The sequence below is a fragment of the Panthera leo genome, chromosome C2, assembly GCF_018350215.1.
Source record: "Panthera leo isolate Ple1 chromosome C2, P.leo_Ple1_pat1.1, whole genome shotgun sequence".
Lineage (NCBI taxonomy): Eukaryota > Metazoa > Chordata > Mammalia > Carnivora > Felidae > Panthera > Panthera leo.
Window position 1 is genome coordinate 134988317 of NC_056687.1, and position 21926 is coordinate 135010242.

Consider the following 21926-nt stretch of genomic DNA (forward strand, 5'->3'; position numbering starts at 1 on the left):
AAGTGCATAACTCCTAGAGACTAGATTTATGTTTTCGTTGGCAGGTCTTCTGACCATCCTGCTCTCTCTGTTTGTTAGGCAAAATGTTAAGCAAAAACAGGCTATGGTCTTTGTTGTTAAACTTAAAAAAACGACCACGTCTGTGACTGAAATTTACAGTGTTTCAAGTGACTTTTCAGTTGCTCTTTATAAAATCGGTAAAATATCCTCAAGAAAGTATCAACATGCACCTAACTGAGAGGGCCATCTTTGACTCTTTCAAGTTACTTCACATAAGCAGACAAACCCTACCATGTCATACCATACAAACAATTTTAATTGTGTAGTTACAGTCAATAACCACTCCTAATCAGAACATTTCTGCATAAAGAAAATTGTGATACACTTATAAAAACAGCCAGCTGTAACAAAATAGCTGGTGTTTTCATAGCCATAAACTCATAAAAAAGAAATACACCTTTATACAGAAATTTTATACAGATGTAGCTTTAAAATTGATTGTAAACCAAAGGAAGACACATTGCAAACATCCATTATTTTCACATTAATTGCATAATTTTCTAAGGTGATCTATTAGTTTTATTTACCTAAGCTTATTTGCATGATAGTAAAAATTGCATACAACAATAAGAGTGAAGCTTATAGTATGAATTGCTTGGATAACATAGAGCACTTTTTATAGGCAACTGTGTAAAGCACATTTTCTCTATTTAAAACTTTTAAGACACTTTGTTTTACTGCCCATCAAAATACATTTATAAATAGAAAAGAATCAGTATGGTAACAAGAGAAGCAATATTACATTTAACGGAAACTTCCAAAAAATTAATTACAACATGATGCTGCAGGATCTACAAATAAATAATGAGGACTAAATTGTGTTTCACATTTTCTTTTCATTTTTTAAAAAATCATGTAACAATGAGAATGAAAAAAATTACAGTGAACTTTTATTTCCAAAATAAAAACAAATTTGAATTACGGCAGTGCCATATAATACAAGGCATTTGTTGGCATATGTCATCTTTAAACTGCATTCCACAGTCTATAGTTCTTTTGTAACATACAATAGAGTAACAAACTCTTTTTTTTTCTTTTTTTAAAATAAGGGGCGAGTTTCCAAAGATCAGTGTGGAGTGTTACAGAAATAATTAAAGGAAGGAAATAATAATCACAGAAGTTATAATGCTTGTTTGAGGCTCCAGAATAATTTTTTTTTTTAAAAAAAAAGATATCACTGGTATCATGCTTACGGGTATGCACATCGATGCGTCCCGTGAACACAAATTTTAATTTTAAATACCAAACAATCCTCGATGCTTCACCTGGGGCTGCCAAGCAGTTTGTAAAACAGAGTAAAACATTTAGTGCAGTCTGTATTATCCTTTCTCAACTTTCCTGTTTGTGCAAGTTTCTGAAGATTCATTGGCCAAACAATGAACAACAAAGGTTTTCTGAGAGAATACAAGGTGGACTTCTCATGTCGTTAGTAAATACCAGTGGCACTGTTGAATGAAAATAATACTTTGATCTCAGTCTTTCAAGTCAGTGTTAATGTCTGTGTTTCCTTCCACCGACAGCTCTTCTTCTAGCTTCACCGAGAAAAGGGTGTTAGCATTTTTGTCTTGGGCACTCTCTTCCAAATCCTTAAGCAACTCCTCTTCCTTGTATTCGGCCACATCCACCTCTAAGCCGGAGTTGTCCTTCAGTTTGCCGTGGTGCTTGAGATAATACCGCTGGTTCTGAAAGAACTTGATGATGGTGTACTTGGGAAGGTCAAGTTGCGCGGACAGAGTCTGGATGGCCTCTTCGTCCGGGTACAGGCCCACGTCCTGGATGAAACTCTGGAGGATGCCCAGGGCTTCCACGGAAATTTTCGTCCGCGGCCGGGTCTTCTGCCGGTTCTCGTCCTCGGCCTCTGCGGGCGAGGCCACCGTGGGCTGCCGCGGGGGGAGCCGGGGCCCGGCCGGCTGCTGCGCCTGCGCCTGCGGGGGTGGCGGCGCCGGCTGCTGCTGCGCCTGCGCCTGCGGCTGCTGCTGCAAAGGAACAAGCGGACAGTCAGAGCTCTGCCTTCTCCCCAGGCGGGCGCGCGAAGCCATCTGGGAGGAAGCAGGTGGCTCGGAATCCCACCAGTAGCTTCTCCGAGGGGGACAAGATTCAGGACAAAAAGGGAGGCCGGCTAGATGGCCCACGCCATCAGGGGAAGAAGTCAAAATGATAAACACCGGGAGGGGAGGCGTTACTAGGATTTTGGAGGCAGCCGCTGGGCTGCATTATCGGAGGTCAGTGGAGCCTCCCTGCCCTTCATTTTCTGTCTGGCTCACGGAAGTGAAAAGTCAGCGCGCTGAAAATACGGGCCATGAACTTCACCAGAAGGATACGCATCAAAGACGAAGACAGCAAAGCAAATTATGATGTAAATAATGAACAAAGATTTAAAACGAAGATTGAGGAGTAAGGATTTCAAAGGCATTTTAGAAAGGAGAGCTACAGAGCCCTGGGGAAAGAAATGTGTGTTTTGCCTCATTTCATCCATGGCTAAAACATGGAGCAAGAACGGAAAGTCTTATTTAAATTCCAAATAAAATAGATAAACGTCTGCTCTTTTTCAGCACTATCCCCTAAGACTCCGAGGATTTTTGGGATTCTCACTTTTGTGAGTTTCCTACCAGTCAGTTCCGATTTAATACACGCACAATTACTTACCAAATTGCACTAGGCTGACACTGCAAGTTTTTTTTTTTCCTACGGAAAAATAAAGGTTTGATCCACCATACAACGGCTAGCAAATTGTTTTGTCTATAGTAAACTGAGATGTGATTAGGATTTAAATTTAGTGTATACAGACACTTTTTCGTAATTAGTGTCTGTATATGTGCTGTAATTTCCATACACAATTATACATAACAAATGTGTGACACATGCACATACTGTATACTCTATATCCATAATTCTTATCATCAAAGCAAATCAACCTGAGTAAGCCGCGAAATATTAGAACGTTTATACCGTGCCTAAGCATTTCCTTTTATCCCCCTAAGAAACAATTTTATTAAAAACAATTTACATTTTCAAACAAGTACTATTTTTATTACTTAACATACACCTTTCTTTCTTTTTTTTTTTTGTTTTTGCTAAACAGTAAGTTTTTCAGGCTTTCATGATTATTTTAGTGCTTGATATCCTAAGGGATTCTCTTTTCCAATTTATCTTTAATACACACTCAAGGATTTTTTTTTCCTAGTGGATGGATAGCCCTATTATTGTTTTCAGCTGTGTGTGTGTGTCTGTGTGTGTACACACACAGACACACACACACACACACACACACACACACACACACATTTTCCACAGCAATACCAAGAAATAATGCAGGTGATTCAACAAAGACAGAATTTTAGGACTCTGCAAAGCAATGGCATTTTCTCTTATATGGGAAAGCTAAAAATATCCCCTTAGATTTAACAGAAATACATCATACAAATCAAGGCCATAAGGCACCAACAAACTACATGATCGTAGAGCCTCCCAATCTAAACTCACAGGGGCGTTCCCTCAGTGGATGAATGGAGACCAGTCCCATGACCAGCTCAGCACACGGCTGAATCTGGGGCACAGTGGTCTTTGGCTACCACCATGGTTAGTATGTCCTTTGCAAGTCTGAAAATCCAGACCAAGGGAGAGCAGGTCTTCACGCCACCCCCTCTCGCTGGCATAGGTTAACTTGTGCCCGCTCACCTGAGGAGCAGCACCGAGCCATGGTGCAGGGGTCAGCAGGCCTGGTAAGAAAACGCCTCTAGACTCTCCTTTCCCAAGGGTGGTGGGAGAGGGGCTCTAAAGGAAAGACAAACAGACGTGACTCACCCCTAACCTGTGTTCTGTGAGGGTGTGGGGAGACAGCTACAAGGTGAAGGAAGGGCCAAGGAGTCAGAAGCAAGATTCCAATTAGGTTTCCCTCCCCTCCTCATCCTGGACAGCACCCAAGGAGGTATAACGTTGTGATTGCACAGACCTCCTCTACAGAAAATCCCTTTCCTAAAGGGCAGTGTTGGTAGTCATTAGAAAAATAGTGGGTTTTTTTTTTTTAGATTCTGATTTTCAAAACACAAAAACAAAATTTGAGCTCTCACACACAAAACCACCCAATTCGAACAAAAACACACTTGCCAAACAAGTGTTAGAAAGGGGGTTCCTGCCACTTTGTGGGTGGGGAGATGAGGGAAGAGGAACACAATACACATGTTGGAAAAAGTGTGTTAATTTCCCTTTACTCCCCTGAGCAAGATGGCAGCGTATTGTTATCTCTTGCTAAAGCCTATGTTTAGACTGGCGGGAAGAAGAGAAACGCTAATTTCCCTGCTAAGTGTAAAGCTCTATTTACTTAGTGCTATATTGAATTGGCCAAGGTAAACGAACCTGAATCTGCTCTGCTGGAACATGGATAATGTGGGGCGGCCTGTCGCCATGGTGATGCACCGCGTTGCTCTCCTGTTCATAAATGGCATCACGTTCTGGCTGAGGAAGACTGAGGAACCTTCGGATCATGGAGAGGTTCTCCCACAGAGTCCTGTTTTCTGGAGAGGGATCTTCTTTCCAGCGTAACAGCTCACACAACCACCCCTTGGAGACAAGGGCATAATAGGTCAGTTCATGCCTGTGGGGGGGCTGGTATGTTCCATTAAGAGCTAAAAAGAAAAGACCCTGTGAAGTTAACTTTTTTTTATAAGCTCAAAACACTCCAACCTGCTTAAAAAAAATTTTTTTTTAACCTGTTAAGAAAGAATAGCTGTACGTGTCAGGGAGGCAGGCTCTGTTTCTAATAAATGTTCAGATTTGCATCTCAAAGGAGGGTCATATTTTTTAGATTCCAAGGGCAAGACACATTTACCACGGACTTTGCAATATATGAAACATGAGAAGAGCCAAGTTGAGTGTGCTTCTAGTCGTGCCCAACTTTCTTGTCTGATGAGTGGCCGTCTGAGATCCTGAAGGTATTTAAGAGATAGGGCAGATTTTTGGAATAGTTTTTTTCTAAAAGGATTCCTCAAGTTTATACTTCTTGTATTAGGAAGGAAACTACGTGTAAATATTTGTGTGTGTGTGTGTGTGTGTGTGTGTGTGAGAGAGAGAGAGAGAGAGACAGAGAGAGAGAGAGAGACAGAGAGACAGAGAGAGAGAAAACAGACATGTGCAGTAGTGTGAGTGAGAACGTTGTCTAGTGTAAGCGTAATGCTCAGAATGGGCATTAGAAGAATTCTCCCAGAAACAACTTTCCAGAAAAACATCTCAGGGCCTGTTTTTTTTCTGCCCACTGCAGTGTGCAATATATGATTCATCAGGCAAGAATTTTAATAGATTTCCTAGGCTGAGAGAAGGAAATGTCCAATGAATGCCCAAACCTGAACCTCTCTGATGCCTCCCCAAGGGTCCCATGTTTGATCCTCAGATTATCTGTCAAAAACTGAGTGGTCCAACAGAGGACCCTGTCTAACATCTTCTAATCACCATTCCGAACGTTCTTCATTTTGGCTGCCATGATGGACACTAAGCAACGGGGTGGTGAGAGGGAGCGTGTGTCCCACCCAAACCCCTTCACCAGCAAGGCAACCACCTGCAGCTGCCGTGCTGCCTGCTAACAGCTCAGAGCCACATCCTTCTCTGGGGCGATGTCTGGAGTCATCTCGCCTGGAGATGCCTGGACAGTTCCTCCACGTCCTCACTGACCCCCTCACCCTGGGGTGGCCAGTGACTGGCTGACCCAGTGGTACAACGTTCCTGTCCTCTTCCCCTCAAGGGACCACTCACTCAACCCTTCAATTTACTCAACAGAGATGGCCCTCCCCATTCTTCTTACTCCCTTCCCCCATCAATACAGACCACCTGAGACCATACCTCTTACCGGACCCCTACCTCTTCCCTATCCTTCCTCACTCCTTCTAGGTCTCTCATAAAAGCCTAGACACTTGATTCCTGTCTTAGGCTCTGCTTTAGGGACTTGACCGAAGATGAAGGGATTTCTTGGAAATGCCAACTAAATTAGTTCGATGGGAGTGGAAAAAGCACAATTTCTTTATCATCTGCGTTTTAGAACCGGCCAACGAAAGTTTTTTTGGTGTATTGCTGCTGTTGTTGTACGGGGTGAGACCAGGGAACGGTATGACTTTTCTCCATTCGTCCCATACTGAACTACCGGAGAAAATTCCCCTTCCCCTTCTAACTGCAACATACAGCGAAAAGAAACAAGGCCCATTCTGCCCCAAATGGCCTACGTGAGAGAATTTAAAAGAAAAGATGGAGAGCTGCTAACATTAGCTTCCCAAGACCCACCTACTAACCAGCCAAGGGTGAGTGACTGTTGCTAAACCTCATGAGATCTATTTTTTTCTAAGACATTTGTTTCTCTACTCAACAGGTCTCTTAATTAAACAAATACGTACAAGGAGATGGTCACGCAATCATGCACTCATTCAGTGCCACTGAATGCATAATTCAAGGCTGAGAGAGCAGGCAGTAAACTGAAGATTTACCGGCAAGAATATTAGTGAAAAAAAGTAATAATTGTGATGAGCATGTCACTGAATGTGCTTCTTTCCTAACCATGGCGATTCTACGTTTATTTCCAGAAAAATATCTTGATGTGTCATATTTTCGCTCTATAGGAGTATAACATTAACTCTCAAACTGTATTTGAGTATTTGAGACCCACTTGCACATGTGCCCTGGAGATGTTTATTTAGCTCTTATTGGCAAATATTTGCTATCTGGATTGAGCCACGAAAATATTTTATATTTTCCTACATCTCAGCTATTTCTTTATACTTTACCTCTAAGTTGGATGCTGTGCAGGTTTCAGATATATATCTTCCTGTAGGCTTGAATATTAACTATGGTTAAGATGGCTTTCCTCCTCCATTCTTCAGCTACGGCAATTGACAGGCCCCCATGCCTACACGGAGGAAACTACTGCAGTTCTATTTATCTTTCAAGATGTTAGAGGGCGCATTAAAAACAGAACAGAAAAGTCGGGATTTGGGGGGTTTTGTACTTAGCTGGTATTGTATATTGGCCCACTAAGTGCTAAGCATTGAGCAGCTAAGGTTTTGTTTTGTTTTTTTTTTTAAGAACTAAATGCCTGTAACTAAAAATTGCTGAAAGTTAAATTAAGAATAATTCACATAAGAAAAGCTTCTTGGAGGGAGCTGAAACACTCCAATAATTTTTCCAATCCTTTAGAAAAACTTTTTAAAGTAACACAGAGATCAGTTAGCACTCGGATATATGTGAAAAAACATGTGGATCACAGATGTTCTTTGGAAAAGAAAATCATTAGTTCTTTTAAAATGGCTAATAATGATAGCTAATTCCTAAACAATCACACTCATGCTGGTTTAACAAATATTTCAGAAAAAGAGCCGTGACTCATTCGACAAATATTTTGCTCATATTGTCACTTCTGTGTCTCTACACTGATGAATGGATCCTTATTTTTATTAATTGCCCATGACTACCATAACATTTCCAGTAGTTTGCTATTAACCTCTGCCCTTAAATAATACTTCTAATTCCTTATCTAAAAATAATTTGATGAATTATAAGTTTGAAGCTTGTCTCTGCTAGCCTTTCAAGAGACATGATGATTTTAAGAGACTGAAATCAGATGCTTCTTAGAAAAATATTTAACGGTGCAGCTGGGAACTGTTAGTTCTACAAGGGTATTCCAAAAAGAAAAAAAAAAATTAAAAAGGGGGAGTGCTTTTCTTGACGTGTGTCTCTCTTGGAAAATAACGGAAAACAGACATTTTGATACGCTAGTTCTTTGTCAGCAGAGACATTGGCTCATTCCCAATTTACACTGGCAAAAATAAGATTAATTTATTCTAATACTATTTAAATACCTTGGAATATTCTGACTACCTCAAATCCTATCGACTGAGACTCTATTAATGATGACAGTAATCTGATCTAGGTTTTTGCACAAAGTGACTAAAAAAGCCAAATGCTTTCTAATTCCCCAATACCTTTTTCTAGGTCACTTTTCCATAAGTGATACTATTAGAGCCAAGAAACTTGGTAAGACAAGCAACGTGTCAGAATATTACAATATCTGACAAATAATGATGATTCCCCTAAGCACTGTATGGGTTTTTAAGTGATAAATGTACAGATCTGCTTGGTAGAGGAGAGGCAAGGAATGAAATGCAGGACTTTGCTGCAAAATGTGAACATAATTACATTTTTAAGAGAGGTCTCTGGGACTTGAAATATTCTAAGACCACAGGCGGGAGTAGTGAGCTACTCCCCAAATCAAATTAGATCACAACTGTTCCGTACAGTAGGAAAGACAGGAGCGTAACAGCCTTAAAATAATAAGACCAATCCATGCTCAGAAAACTAAAATGGCACAAGGAACAACCTAAACTTTAAGTGTAGTCAATTTGCCAAGCAACATTACACTGCATATAAAGAGGGCAAAATATAAACAGTAGCCACATGTAAATAAATTAGTAATACTTTCAGGATGTTACTACTTTTCAAACTGACAAAGTTTAATTTGACACCTTCTGTTCTAAACCCTTTGTTTCCATTCAAAATCACGCCTTGAGCTGTTGCTATCAATCACAGCGCTCCCCCATTACTTAAAAAAACTGGCTTGAACCCTGAATAAGCTGAAAATGCCATGCAGATGAATTCTGAGATAATATGTTCAAACCTGTTATATACAACACAAATCCTGTAAAGTTATGTATTGTAAACCTACATTTATTGAGAACTAAAAGTCTTAAATCCATCTGCCACAAAGGAAATACTGTTATGTACTTTATAGTAACCAAGAACCATCTGCAAATGTCTTGCTACCGTAAGCAAGAAAACGGTGCAGAAGATGCTAAACCTAAGACCGCATGAAATAAATAACATTCTTCGGACGGGTTTTGGTGAGGGATCTATTAAAAAAAAAAAAAAAAAGTAAGATGGGGGAGGGGCGGGGAAGGAAAAGAGAAAATGCAGAATGACTGCCAAACCAGTACTGAAAAAAAGCAAAACAAACTCAATGACAACACAATGGCAATTTATTATGGTCCATGAAACACATGACTGTATGCTCATTTTAAAGGAAAAATTAGCAGTTCTAAACTCAATATTCTAATGATGTGCTTTACTGACAGAATCTTGTTGTACCACATTTAAATAAAAATCCTGGCACCCTCATCTCTCAGCTGCTAATTTCCAACCAAACTCGATCCCTGATTTCCACTTCACTCTTTTTAGAACAATTAATTCAAGTCAATTCACTTCGAACATCTGAACGGAGAAGGGTACACAATGATTTTAATTGAGTCAGAAAAGTAACCTCCTTTCCTGAATGAATTTATTGTACCTATACAGTCTCACAAACATAAAAAGAGAACCCTTACAGGGCCTGTTCTGTGACAGAGCTGGGAACACATAACACAACGAGCTTTCCAGGGGAAAATAGGCTTCAGTATTCTCTGAGGAAAAAAAAATCATTTAATGCAATATACAGATACGTATATGTTATTGTTATATGCATATACATTTTAAATCCTAGAGCTACAAGAAAAAAGAAGAAAGAAAATGACAATTCTTGCTGCAACTAAGAAGGAAAAATACATCTTAAAAAACGGAACGGTAATGTGAGTTCTAAAAAGCAAAACATTTTATAGTCTGTGTTTATTCCCCCTCACCCTCATCTTTTATGTGTTATTTGCAGGAGTATTTTGTTCCAATCTCTGGGGCATATAGTATAATAATATATGATATTAAAAGAAATCAATCTAAATAGGGACGTATTTGATACAAACATTTTAGTGGAAAGCATGAATTACATTTTAGCAAGTAGTAGGAACAAGGATTAAGTACATAATCCATTAAATAGTACTTCCAACACAAAAAATTCAGTATTGTAGACTAAACTACACCAGGCATTTTGAATGAGTACATTTTCAACAACAACTAACTATAAAGCTAGCAATTTATCATTCAGCAAATAATTTTCTACTTTTAAAAGAATCCGTAAGTGTTACTTATGCTAATGAAGACAGTTTTTAATCTGCCCACAAACATGCTAATAGAGGGCAATTTTTTTTTTTATTTACAAAGCTGTCGGCACTCAAGGGTAATTTCGTATCAATGTTCTATAAGCTGGGGGGAAAATGGGTTCTAATTGTCAGAGTTGCAGAATCTTTCACCTTTAGCATGAAGGTTTACAGATATCACAAAGACGCAAAGCGAACGATGGCGGCGTAAGCCATGCCTTTAACATTCCAGAAGGGTTCCATTTTCATACTTTTTATGCCTTTTACTACACTCTGCCTCAAATACAGTATTAACACATTATCACCTCTTTGGGGCCCTACTGCAGACACAGGACCCAATGGAGGCAAAACCCCACTTCCAGATTGGAGGGGCCCGGATGCTTCACACACCAACTTCTACCCTTTTTCTTTTCCTCGAGAACAGTCGTAACACTTCAAACAGCGGGAAACAGAACAGTAGCAAAACAATATTGAAAGCATTTTAAATTATTTACTAGGTTAAGAGGGTGAAATGATACTTTAAATACATCAAATTTCATCGTCCAGGCCATTTTTTGGTGGCAAAGTGGTATTGATCTTTCCAAATGCTTAAAATTAACTATTTTCCAGAAGGTCATTATTTGATTAAAGGCATTAAAGTTGAGGGCAAGAAGCAGGGCACTTTTTCTTCTTCCCCATTCAAATCATCATGTAATTTAATAAAAACCATCCCATCATGTCCTGTAATAAAAACACTTATCTTAAGATACTGTTCTTTACCTAACATATTAACCTTTAAATGTTATGAAGTTCTTTAGAAGAAAAACCTTTGCTAAAGCAGATAATTCTATAACATAATGAGAGGCCCCCACCATTAACATTAATAAAGATACATGTTCTCCTCTATGGAATTAGTAGGAAATACATTAATCTTTCTCCCCAGTTTAATAACATCTACTTTGTGTTCTGTGAAGAAAATCTCAGCAGGCACTGAGTAACTTTGCCTGCTACGTTAACATTGGTCTTATTAAAGAAAACACGGGAAATAAGTTTGAAAGGAGACATACCAATAAATTTTCATGCTAAAAGTAGCACATTACTTCCACTGTATTTAAAGAGGGCTTTTAAAAAGAAACATATTTTAAATAGAATACCCGTGTGTATGTATTCCCCAAATATATTTATTTTCAAGGTATGGTTTCTGATACCTGTATTTGCTGAAAAGAAAAAAAAAATCATGATATTTTAAAACTATTACTAGTTTTACACTTCTAAACTGGCACTGTTGTAAACCCTCTCCAGGTTATTGAAGGGGCTCAGTATCTCAGCCAAAAATCTGTGGGTTTCCGTACTGTGGAAACAGGACATACAGTGGCTACTGGTCAATTTCTCCTGAGTAAATTTTTGCCACTTTATCTTTAAAAGGTTAAACACATCCAAGCAGAGTTTCTGGAGATTTCTGAGTAGCAAAAAGAAATGCTCATACAATGTGAGGAAAAGCTCCCACTAAAATTTAGTGAATTTTGAATAATCAGAATCATTGGTAAATAATCTTCAGCATGCAATTTTGCTTAAAATTTAAGTAAAAAAATGAAAATAGCTTTTATGTTCCCCTCTTTTCTACCTTGTCAAAGCCACTGGCTTTATGGCACACGTAAATATAGTGTTTTTTTTTTCTTTTGCTACAGATTGTTTGATCTATAGTAAGATTATCAGATGACAGTTTGGCCAGAGTAGATAAAAAGTGAATTTAAGTGAAAATTTAAGTGAAGCAAACAAAAATGTGGCTTACAAGCCTGCTTCTTGAATATGGTCTCAAAAAGAATTTTTTTTTGTTTTCTCTCCTCAATCTAAGATGTATTTTCGACACTACATAAATTTCAGTGATATGATTTGGCTCCTGTTTAACATTTATACACACTGTGCCTTAATATCGTACTTAAGTTTTTATTCTCTTCTCACTCTCCATAAATAGTGTCGTTAAAAAACAGAAAAGTCAGTACTCCCAAGGTCCATCAATGTCAGCCTTTCTTCTATCGTGCAGAATCCACGACTCCTTTCCACCTGTCGTCCACCACTGACTTGTCAGCCTGGGAGTCGTCTCCCTTGAAGTATGCTCTTAGGTACCAAGCATTCTTTTTAATTATTCCAAATGGACAATTATTTTGATTTCTGGACAAAAAACCATTTAACTAATCATGCCTTTTCTTAACTCAGGGGAAACAGTGCACCGATGATGACTAGAGCTATCATACGAAGTTGTGACACCTAAAGGAACAAATACATGTGATGTCTAACTTAGCCTATGGAACTTCCTGCCAGGTAAATACACAGGTTTAACTAAGCTTTCTTGAATCCCCTTAGCCATCTCTGAGATGCTCTTAGAAAAGAGATGCTGGGATGAAAATCATTGCTCTGGTCTTTCAAACTGCCCAAAGTTATCTTACTGTTCAAAATGCCCTTCAAAGGCTTCCCATCACAGAGAAAATGCTCACACTCCATGGGGCTGCCCTGAAGGCTACTCCCAATCCCATTCATGTCCTAATTCACTGGATTATTTATGAGCTGTTGCCCAGCACTTCCCCACTTTCTATTCTCCATCCTTCATCCTGAAGGAAAGCCCTTTCTCCTTTTTTCTGCCCATCCAAACACTAACTCTCCTAGTAATGCTCAAACACCTCAGTATATTGATAAAGGGTTATATCCCATGTAGGCATTTATGTATGTGAACTTGAGCAAATTACCTTTTCGAGCCTCAGCTCCTCCTCTACAAAGTGCAGACAATAGGAGTATTAATCTCACAGGACTGTGACTGGTACATACGAAATAGAACACATTCAGCCCAGTGCCTGGTCCATGATAACTACAAAAAGGTCTGATGAACTTAAATTGAAAGCACTTGCCTTAAAAAGGCTCACAGTGTATTTGGGAAGCATTCAGAAATAACTGCCAGTACAAGGCAGTGAGTGATAGAGGTCAATGATGGACAGACCCCAAGGGAGATCCAAGTGGCGAGGAAGAAGAGATGGTCTGTGTGGTCCAGAAACTCTACACTGATGAAAAGTGATATTGACTTGGCCTTGAAGAATAGGCAATATATAAAATGGTGAGGATAATGAAAAAAGGGAGGAAAATGAATTATCAATGTGCTGGGAAAAATAGGTAGATCAGTTGCTTGTATGTACCATTCTTTCGCTATAGCTCTTTCCCATACTGGACTTTCTTGAGAATACTCAAGTACTGTGACCTCACCTCCTTTACATGCTGTACTTCTAAGACCCATTTATTAAGAATGCCTGGGGTTTGGGGTGCCTGGGTGGCTCAGTCGGTTAAGTGTCTGACTCCTGATTTCGGCCCAGATCATGATCTCATGATTCATGAGATCAAGGCCCATGTCGGGCTCTGTGCTGACAGTGCGGAGCCTGCCTGGGATTCTTTCTCTCTCTTTCTCTCTGCCCCTCCCCTGCTTGCTCGTTCTCTATCTCTCAAAATAAAGTAAAACAAAATTTTTAAAAATCATTAAAAAAAAAAGCAACAAAGTTAAAAAAAAAAAAAAAAAGCAAGCCTGGGTTTGAATATGTATTCCTATTCCACTATTTACCAGCCCTGTATCTTTGGTCAAGCTTTTCAACTTCTTTAGACCTCAATTTTCTCCTCTGCAAATGGGGGTAACTTTACCACTACTCATAGGGTTGTGTGAGTTAAAAGAGACAATCCGTGCAAGGGGTTCGGCACACAGAAGCAGTATGACGAATGTCAGCTCTCACTATTTTTATTATTGTTGCCATTATCACAAAGATAATCCAAAGGAATTTGAATATCTGGGGAGTTAATGAAAACAGCTCAGTTATCACATCCCAAACTGAACCCAATATCTTCCTCTTATAGACTACGTTCTCCTCATATGTAGTTTAACTCAATAGCATCAACACCCACCTAGCCACCTGGGCTGAAAGGCTGTTATTTGAAGTATAAACTGGTATAATCTTGCTGACGGGCAATGTGGAAATGTTGAATGTAGAATTATCTAGTAATCACCTTTAAAACACAAAAGGCTTTTTTTACCCAATAATTCTACTTTTAAGAATTTGTTCTAAATAAATGATAAAGAGGGGTGCCTGGGTGGCTCAGTCAGTGAAGCGTCCAACTTTGGCTCAGGTCATGATCTCACGGTTTGTGGGTTCGAGCCCCATGTTGGGCTCTGTGCTCATAGCTCAGAACCTGGATCCTGCTTCAGATTCTGGGTCTCCTTCTCTCTCTGCCTCTCCCCTGCTCGTGCTCTCTCTCTCTCTCAAAAATAAATAAACATTAAAAAAGTTTGTTTTAATAAATAAATAAATGATAAAGAGGTATACAAATATTTAACTATAATAACGTTCATGTTAGCATTATTTGTGATAGGAAACATAGAATATAACTTAAATCTATCTTTAGATAGTAAAAGATATGTATAGCATATGAATAAATGTAAGACATATATATACATGTGCACATATATATGTATACGTATACATATGTGTGTATAAAGAACATAAATCAGGCTATCTTTAGTTAATTTGGGATTCTGAGTATTTCCTTACGTTCTTCTTTATGCTTGCATTTTTTTATAGTAGCTGTATGTTTTCAATAAAAAAAACTTAGCAAACAGCTTCAATTAAAAATCTGATATTTCTTGTCGGCTTGCTTTATAAAGAGAACAATCATGATGAATTCCTGCCAATTCTACTCCTTCAGAACATTTCTTGAATTGGTTCCTTATTTTCCATTCCTACTGCTCTGGTTGAGGCCAGAGCATTTCTTCCACGAACTAACGCTGATGGGTTTCTTTAATTCAGCTCCCTGCCCCACCCCCCATCTCAGCTGAATTACATTTATCATAAACAAACGTCCACACAAATAGCCCTTTGAGTGACATAGTCTTCATTTTCCTTCATCCAAGGGGCCTGGACATGCCCTGAGGCTCACGCTTGAATGAGTGAGTGTAAAAATGCAGCAAAGGATTCCCTGTAACACTGCAGTGGCAGTAAGTTCGAGGGAGAGAGAGAGAGAGCTGTAAAAATTGCACAATCTGGATCATTTAGTTAGTGGCAAGAAACCGTATACCTCTCTGTAATTCCTGAGGGTATCATGTATTGTAGCAAAGTCCCAAAACTTGCATTCATCATGATGCTGCAGTTCAAAAAAACTAAGACGCAAACTGAGCTCATCTTACTAGGTTTAAGGAGGCAGGGTAGCACGATTAAAGGCTTCTGTCAAAAGCAAATACAACATCGGATTGTTTCAAGAAGCTGAATGGGAAACTTCACTTTTCCTAAACCCCTCAACTCAAATAAATACGGACTCGTACACAGCAATGTTATGAAGCAAATGTCTCATCATGTGGTACCCTAAAGTCACCATTAAAGTTTTACAGGGTGTATTTGTCTTTTCAAAACTATGAAGATCATGAAGAAAAGAATGTTGCTGAATATCCATATATGCTACGTGCAAAAAAAAAGAAGAAACCAAACCTATAAAAACTTGAGCTTATAAAACAAATAATTTTTCGGTGATGATCTACTTGATACAGGGATTTATCTGCTTACAAAAATAACTTGCTACAGGTTATTTTAAACAAATATTTCCTCCAATGCATTTTTAGTTGGTTTATATAAAACTTTTCAACACTGCAGACATCTCCTAGAATGAACTATATGTCCCATTATGCATATTTAGGGGCTAGGAATTAAAAATTTAAATCTTCCCTCTATGATATCCTAGGAAAGATAACAAAGAATTTTTAAAACCAGAGGAAGGCAATTCGGGATTGTAAAAGTTATGGGACTCATATCCTAAGAGGAACAATCAAGCGGGCAGGGTCATTATGAGCTCCCGAGTTGCTTATGATTTTGCTGATAAAGTAACACCCATTTTGTGGCCAAAACCCACATCATTTTATCCATTATGCAAACCTACTAATCAGAGGTTGGCTTAATTGAGGGATTCAAATCTTGTGATTCCCAAGGACACATCAAAAAAAGAAGGCATAAATATTTCTAGAAGCATCACGTGGATCCCAGTGACAATGGCCGGGTTATAATTTTACCAATAAAAGGAGACAGGGGAGGCTGAGCTCTCTGCACAGGTCATCTGAGTCACTCCTCAGGACCACTGAAACTGTCTTATACCTGGGGAAGGCAGGCTCCGAGAGGGCCCCGGGGGAGGGGGACAGGAGTGTGACCCTACTCTGTCTTTCGGAGCACAGAATCTCCCTCCTCCCACCAGAGCTCCTTTAGGAATGTGCTGGGTTTTGTGAGGGCAAAATTGAGAACGGATGAAATGTGTTTCTGAATCATTTTGTTCTTCTACAAATAATTATTAAGTGCCATCTATGTGCCACCTACTGTGCAGGCTAAGAGGAGATGTGGGGACAGATATAATAGGGAGTCATTTCCGCCAGCACTTATAGTCCAGTGAGGAAAGAACAGCTTACACTTCAGATGTAAGTTGATATTAAAGGTGAAGCCCCCTGGACGCAGTCTCCAGTCGAAGGGCAAAGGCCCTTGCTCACAAAGTCATCTGTATGTGGCATCAGCATGTTGGAGAAAAGGCTGCCAATAGGTTTCTGTTTTTGCTGTTGTTGTTTTAAACGTTATGGCAATGAATCTAACCCCTGCTTACGTGCTCTGAAGTGAAGGACCCTTGAAAAATAAGCATAGTATAAAGTCATAAATAACAAAGGTTTCCCCTGCAAATTCAAGAATTCTTCAGCTAATGTACTAAAAAAATATGTAATTTTCCCCCTACATATAATTTATCTAATCATTGATCTCATTTTTTTTTTTGTGCCATCGACCCTTCTGGCAAGCTGGTAAAGCCCACAGATGATGCCTTTCCAGAACAATGTTTTTATGCGCCTGAAATAAAATGCATAAGATTATGAAGAAAACCAATTATGCTGAAATACGGTTATCAAAAATTTGTGATACAGTGATATAAATGCTTCTTTATTAACACACTCAATAACAGTACCTAACAACAGATCTGATAACTACTGTGATTTTATAGTGGTTAGCAAAGATAATATTTTGAGATATCTGCAGTAACTTAATGTGCTATGAAAATATTTGTGATTTTTACTGGTGACAAGTTCATAGGTATTGTTAATACTACTATGATTTATTGGCTATATTGATAATTGAATAAAATGTCAAACTTCAGTAAAATGTTAGTGAGAATAAAGCTTTCTTTTTCCCAAGTTCATGGACCCCTGGGGGGAAGGTGGGCTACAGTTAAGAACTCCCATCACTCCACGTGCATGTGTGTGTATACACACATTTATACTCCAATACACACACACACACACACACACACACACACACACACATTTCAAATATTTTTCTACAGCTATCTTCTATAAGCTCCTAGTAGTTTAGAAAATTTTGGTTATTTATGGATTCATGGAATAGATTTTATTTTATTTTATTTTTGCCACTAAAGGACCAAGCCTGTTAGAGACGGTTGGAGGAAAAGAGTTAATCACTAGTTCAGTGCAATGGTTCCCAGACTATGTCCTCAGGAGCCCCAGGTTTCGATCAGGGCATCTCAACAGTGCCATGATCGATGAGAAGGGCCACCTCCGTCCAGTCCTCAAGTCAATCAAAATGGGGGAAGGCTTTTGATTTATTTATGTCAGGGCTGGATGAGATTTCATTCATAAAACAACAGTTTTTCCAGTTTAAAAATCTCTGATTCACAATTACGCTAGCACATATATACCTCACTCTTTCTTCCTGGTCCCGTTACAAACTCACAAAACGGTTCACAACCTCTGAACAAAGCAACCGTATACTAATTTAGTTAACTTCCTACCAGCCGAGTAACTGCAAAGGTGGACAAGATTAGCAGAGTATCCTTTGAGAAATGTCCATCTGCCAAAAGAGGAACACTAAGGAGGTTTTCTGAAGACACCTGGGTTTCCCAAACAGAAGGGGGATAAGGCAGCAGGGCAGAGAGAGAGGATGGAGGCAGGGAAAGGAACCGAACAGTGACATGGGCGTCCTATGGGGCGCGGGGACCTATGAAAGGCTAGGAAACCAGAGTAATCAAAGCGCCAGGCAAGCAGCCCTTGCTCTCGTCACCACTTTTCAAAGAGCAAACGGTTATAGAGTATTTGCCTTTGAGATCTGAGGAGAGGGCAAGAAGGAAGCTAGTCAAATAGAGGATTAAAGCAAGGAAAAAAGTGAATGGGAAAGATGGTAGGTGGGGGTGGGCTGGGGGTGGGACAGGGAGAAAATACCCGAGCACACATCCGTCTCCTCACTATATATGAAGCACAATGCTCAACGTATCCAGAAATACAATGCAACTTTCTGTCTAGAAATTAAGCTTGATGGATAAGGCTTTAGTCCTTATGGTTATCCAGGGTCCAAGTTATTTAGTCTCTTTAATCAAAATACTAAAATAAAATCATTACCCATTAGGCTATTACCCTTCCCCCAATCTCCAAACACACAAGCAAAAATTAATTGCAAGCCAGGAAGAAAGAAGGCAATTTAGACAGTAACAGCTTGGCATGGACTGAGCTGGATTTCCTAATAGCATTTGTCTGTTTGTGAATGTATATTTTATTTACAGCTTTCACTTCCTTGACCTTATTGAAAGTAATTTATTTTTAGCTAATCTACATTTCATTTAAACCACCAAATACTCCATCAATGAACCAGCCAAGTAGCACCCATAACAAGTAGCACTCGTGCTGGCACCATTAGTAAATGGGTAAACATTTAAAGGAGACATGTGGGAATGGGCACTCCTCAGCAGCTATTAAATGCTACAGGTACCAATTTATGAACTTGCAAACACGGGCTTCAAGCTATTCCTTCAACTGAGCTGTCATTCCCTGCCTCCTTTTTCTGGTGTACTTTCTCTTTCACTGATCTCTTCCAAACCTGGGATTTCTCATGGACCAAGAATAGTTTTTCCTCTTTAATGTGTTATCCTTCCCATGACTTGCACCAGTCCCCAAACAGTGAGATGTTAAAGGCAGAATTTCAGGCATCGGTTAAAAAAAACCAAGCAAACAAACAAACAAAAAATGTGTTTAAGGAGGACACTCTTTAGCAACCTTCCAGTCACACTGTTTTGGCAAACCACTGCCCTGCCACATGTTAAGCCAAGCTCGTTCCCCAACTGAACTGAGCTCACCTCATGTCCATACTGTACTGGTTCCTCTAGGTCCTTGATAATGAGACAGAGGTCTTTCAGGTAGGTAATAACCAGTCTCAGATGACTTTACGAGAGCCTCAGTTCATCTATTATCAACATGAAGTTTTCACACTGGATCTCAAACAATCAATCCTCCCCACTCTATCCCACCTATGAATGCTTTCTGGCTACAGGCCCCAAAATAGGACTTTGTCTGTCCCCCCACCAAACTAAGCCCTGTCAGTATTCAAAACCTTACCTCCTCTGTGACTCATTCCTAGACTAACACACCTGTCGGCAGTACCTTCAATCAAAATAGCATCCTCTTTCATACTTGTGCACCTGTTTCAGCAACAAACACACAGAAGTCGGAACTGCAAGGGACACTGGGTCAGACATAATCTGACCCAACCAATTTTACCTTCCTAAAGGGGAAGTTCAGAGCCTGAGAGGTTAAATGACTTGCCTGGGGCCACACGGCATGATAGCAGCGGGACTGTGATCACCACTCTTTGCAATCCTCAATGCTTTCTCTGAAAGATGAAGTTTACGTCCAAGTTGTTATATAAACCATCTGTGAGCTTGTAAATTAGTTACCATCGCCCTATCTCTATCTGCCATAGATATTCAGAAACATGCCCTCCCATTCCTGTCAGCTTGGAATAAAAAGATGAGCTTCACTGTAAATGATATCGGTGATTTCAACAATGAAAAATGCAAATAGTGGGTCTGAAAGAAAACAGCATATAGCCAATTGTACTTTCCTGTATGTTTTCAGGAGGATCCAACAGCAATGCAAAAGAACAGCTGCTCGGTGGCTGGGGAAAGTGGCCTGAGTTGGGCAAGATAAAGTTTTGCGAACTACTTTCTACTGAATCTTCAACTATGACTTGTTAACAGATACATGAAAACTGTTCTTTTATTAGACAGGGTAGTGGAGCAGGGTCCACAAAGAAAACTGTAATCTTTTTTTGAACAATGGGATTTTTGTAATCTAATTAAATTGAATGAAAAGACATGCTCTTCTCTCACACTCAAAATACTCAATATTTTCAAACTCCATACAGAAAACAGCATCCCTAAACAGTAACTCTTTTTTGTTCCCCCCTCTCCTTCCTGAGCCCTTTTGTATCAACAGGTGTGCTGGGAACAAAGAAATTCTAATACACAAAAACAAAAGTTTGCAAACATGGAAAACTAGTGGATGATTTTTCAGAATGTTAATGAAATCTTTCATTCGCTGTGGAACAAATCAAGTTTCCTTTACCTAGTGAGCGCTACTAATGACTGCAAAATGTGATTCAATTTGCATGCTGGCTTATCCCTAACATATCTTGAGGCAGCTGTGCAAAAACTTCAGGGCTATTAAAACCAGGGCAGTAGCAATGAAGTTATGAGGTGCAGGATTTTTTTTTCTTACCTCCACTTCTCGTATTTCTTGGACTCATCCCCATACATCCTATGTTTAGCATTCTTGGGAACGCTGAAATACAAGTGACTGAAGCAGTGGTGGGTTGACTTTACTATTTAGTGACCAGTACCTTCACCTTTTAAGAAGGATTTTCGAGGTGATATCTTTCAACAGGAGATACTGTTGTGAGATTGCTTAGGTGAGGACCGAATCAAATCTTCCACGATATCTGCATCTTGCAAAATGACTACAAAGGCAGATGAAGACTGTGAAAAGAAACTGACCTAATAATTTGGTATCGACCATGTGAACTGCTGAGCATCTGAGATGGGAGATGGGTTCTAACTAAAAGGCAAACACTTTTTGTTTTCCCTTGGAGGTGATATTCAAGCCAGAATAAAGTATGAAGAGGCAGAAAATGTTAAAATTTCCAGTTGGAAGAGATCACGGAGCAAACCCAAAACACACAGAAAATAGCCAGAGTAAAAGGAAAGAAAGTTCTGGTCAAAAACTGCGAAGTTTTTTGTTTTGTTTTTTTTTTTTTTAATGTGAGAAAGTAACAAAGGAAGGGGGAAAATGAATAAAGTAAGGGAACAAGAATAAAAAACCCACAGGTCTATGGGAAATGGCACTTCTTATCAGATAATAGGAATCACCACAGAATCCTAGGAAGCTTCCAAAAGTGAGGTTCATAACTGAAGTAGTAAAAGTAAAGATAAAAGAAAAGGAGTGTATTTTATTTGGCATTAAAAGACCTTTAACTAGGCTGTATCTATGGTTTTAAATGTTCTCTAAAGTGGATTGTGGTGAACCTTCTCCAGAGGTACGATTCTAAATCACTACTGATCTTATTTCTTTCTCCTCTCTTAATTTTAGTTTTCTACTGGCTTATTTGCTTTCTTATGGCTCCAATACTTTAATTTTTTTATGGCTGGATTCTTCTGAGACTGGTGATAACTCTGGCCTTATATGGTTACCTATTGAGCCTGTACTTTCTGCCAGGTTATCTCCAATTTGTCTACTGAAACAGAAATCACTGGTTTTCACCTCTACCTTTCGGACTGATTCTGCAGAGCAACAGACATCTCTAAGAAGTAAATTTCCTGATTGGCCCCATTTTGTGTTTGCATTGCCTGGGACGTGACCATAACGCCTAAACTAGCAACTTTTCATTTAAAAAAAAAAATAGGGAAACTGTCCTTTAAAAAGCTATATATGCCCAACAGTAAATATGCTTTCAGAACTTATGTTCAAATAACAGGTTTAACCCTGAAAAAAAAAAAAAAAAACCAAAA

General features: G+C 39.2%; 1 protein-coding gene across 8 annotated transcripts in view; it reads right to left on the reverse strand.

Moving 5' to 3' along the window:
• Positions 1-298: 298 nt before the first annotated feature.
• SATB1 (SATB homeobox 1) overlaps positions 299-21926 on the reverse strand; it is a 100076-nt gene continuing 78448 nt past the window's right edge. For 6 of the 8 annotated variants that reach the window (XM_042903116.1, XM_042903119.1, XM_042903120.1 and 3 more), the window contains 3 exons: positions 4417-4620; positions 3739-3834; positions 299-2033 (listed from right to left, as the gene is read on the reverse strand). In XM_042903116.1, the coding sequence (XP_042759050.1) occupies positions 1533-2033; positions 3739-3834; positions 4417-4620 (801 nt within the window). In that variant the 3' untranslated portion in view covers positions 299-1532. Of the gene's footprint in view, positions 2037-3738; positions 3835-4416; positions 4621-21926 lie in introns of all 8 variants that reach the window. The other 2 variants (XM_042903122.1, XM_042903121.1) reach the window with 2 other exon arrangements.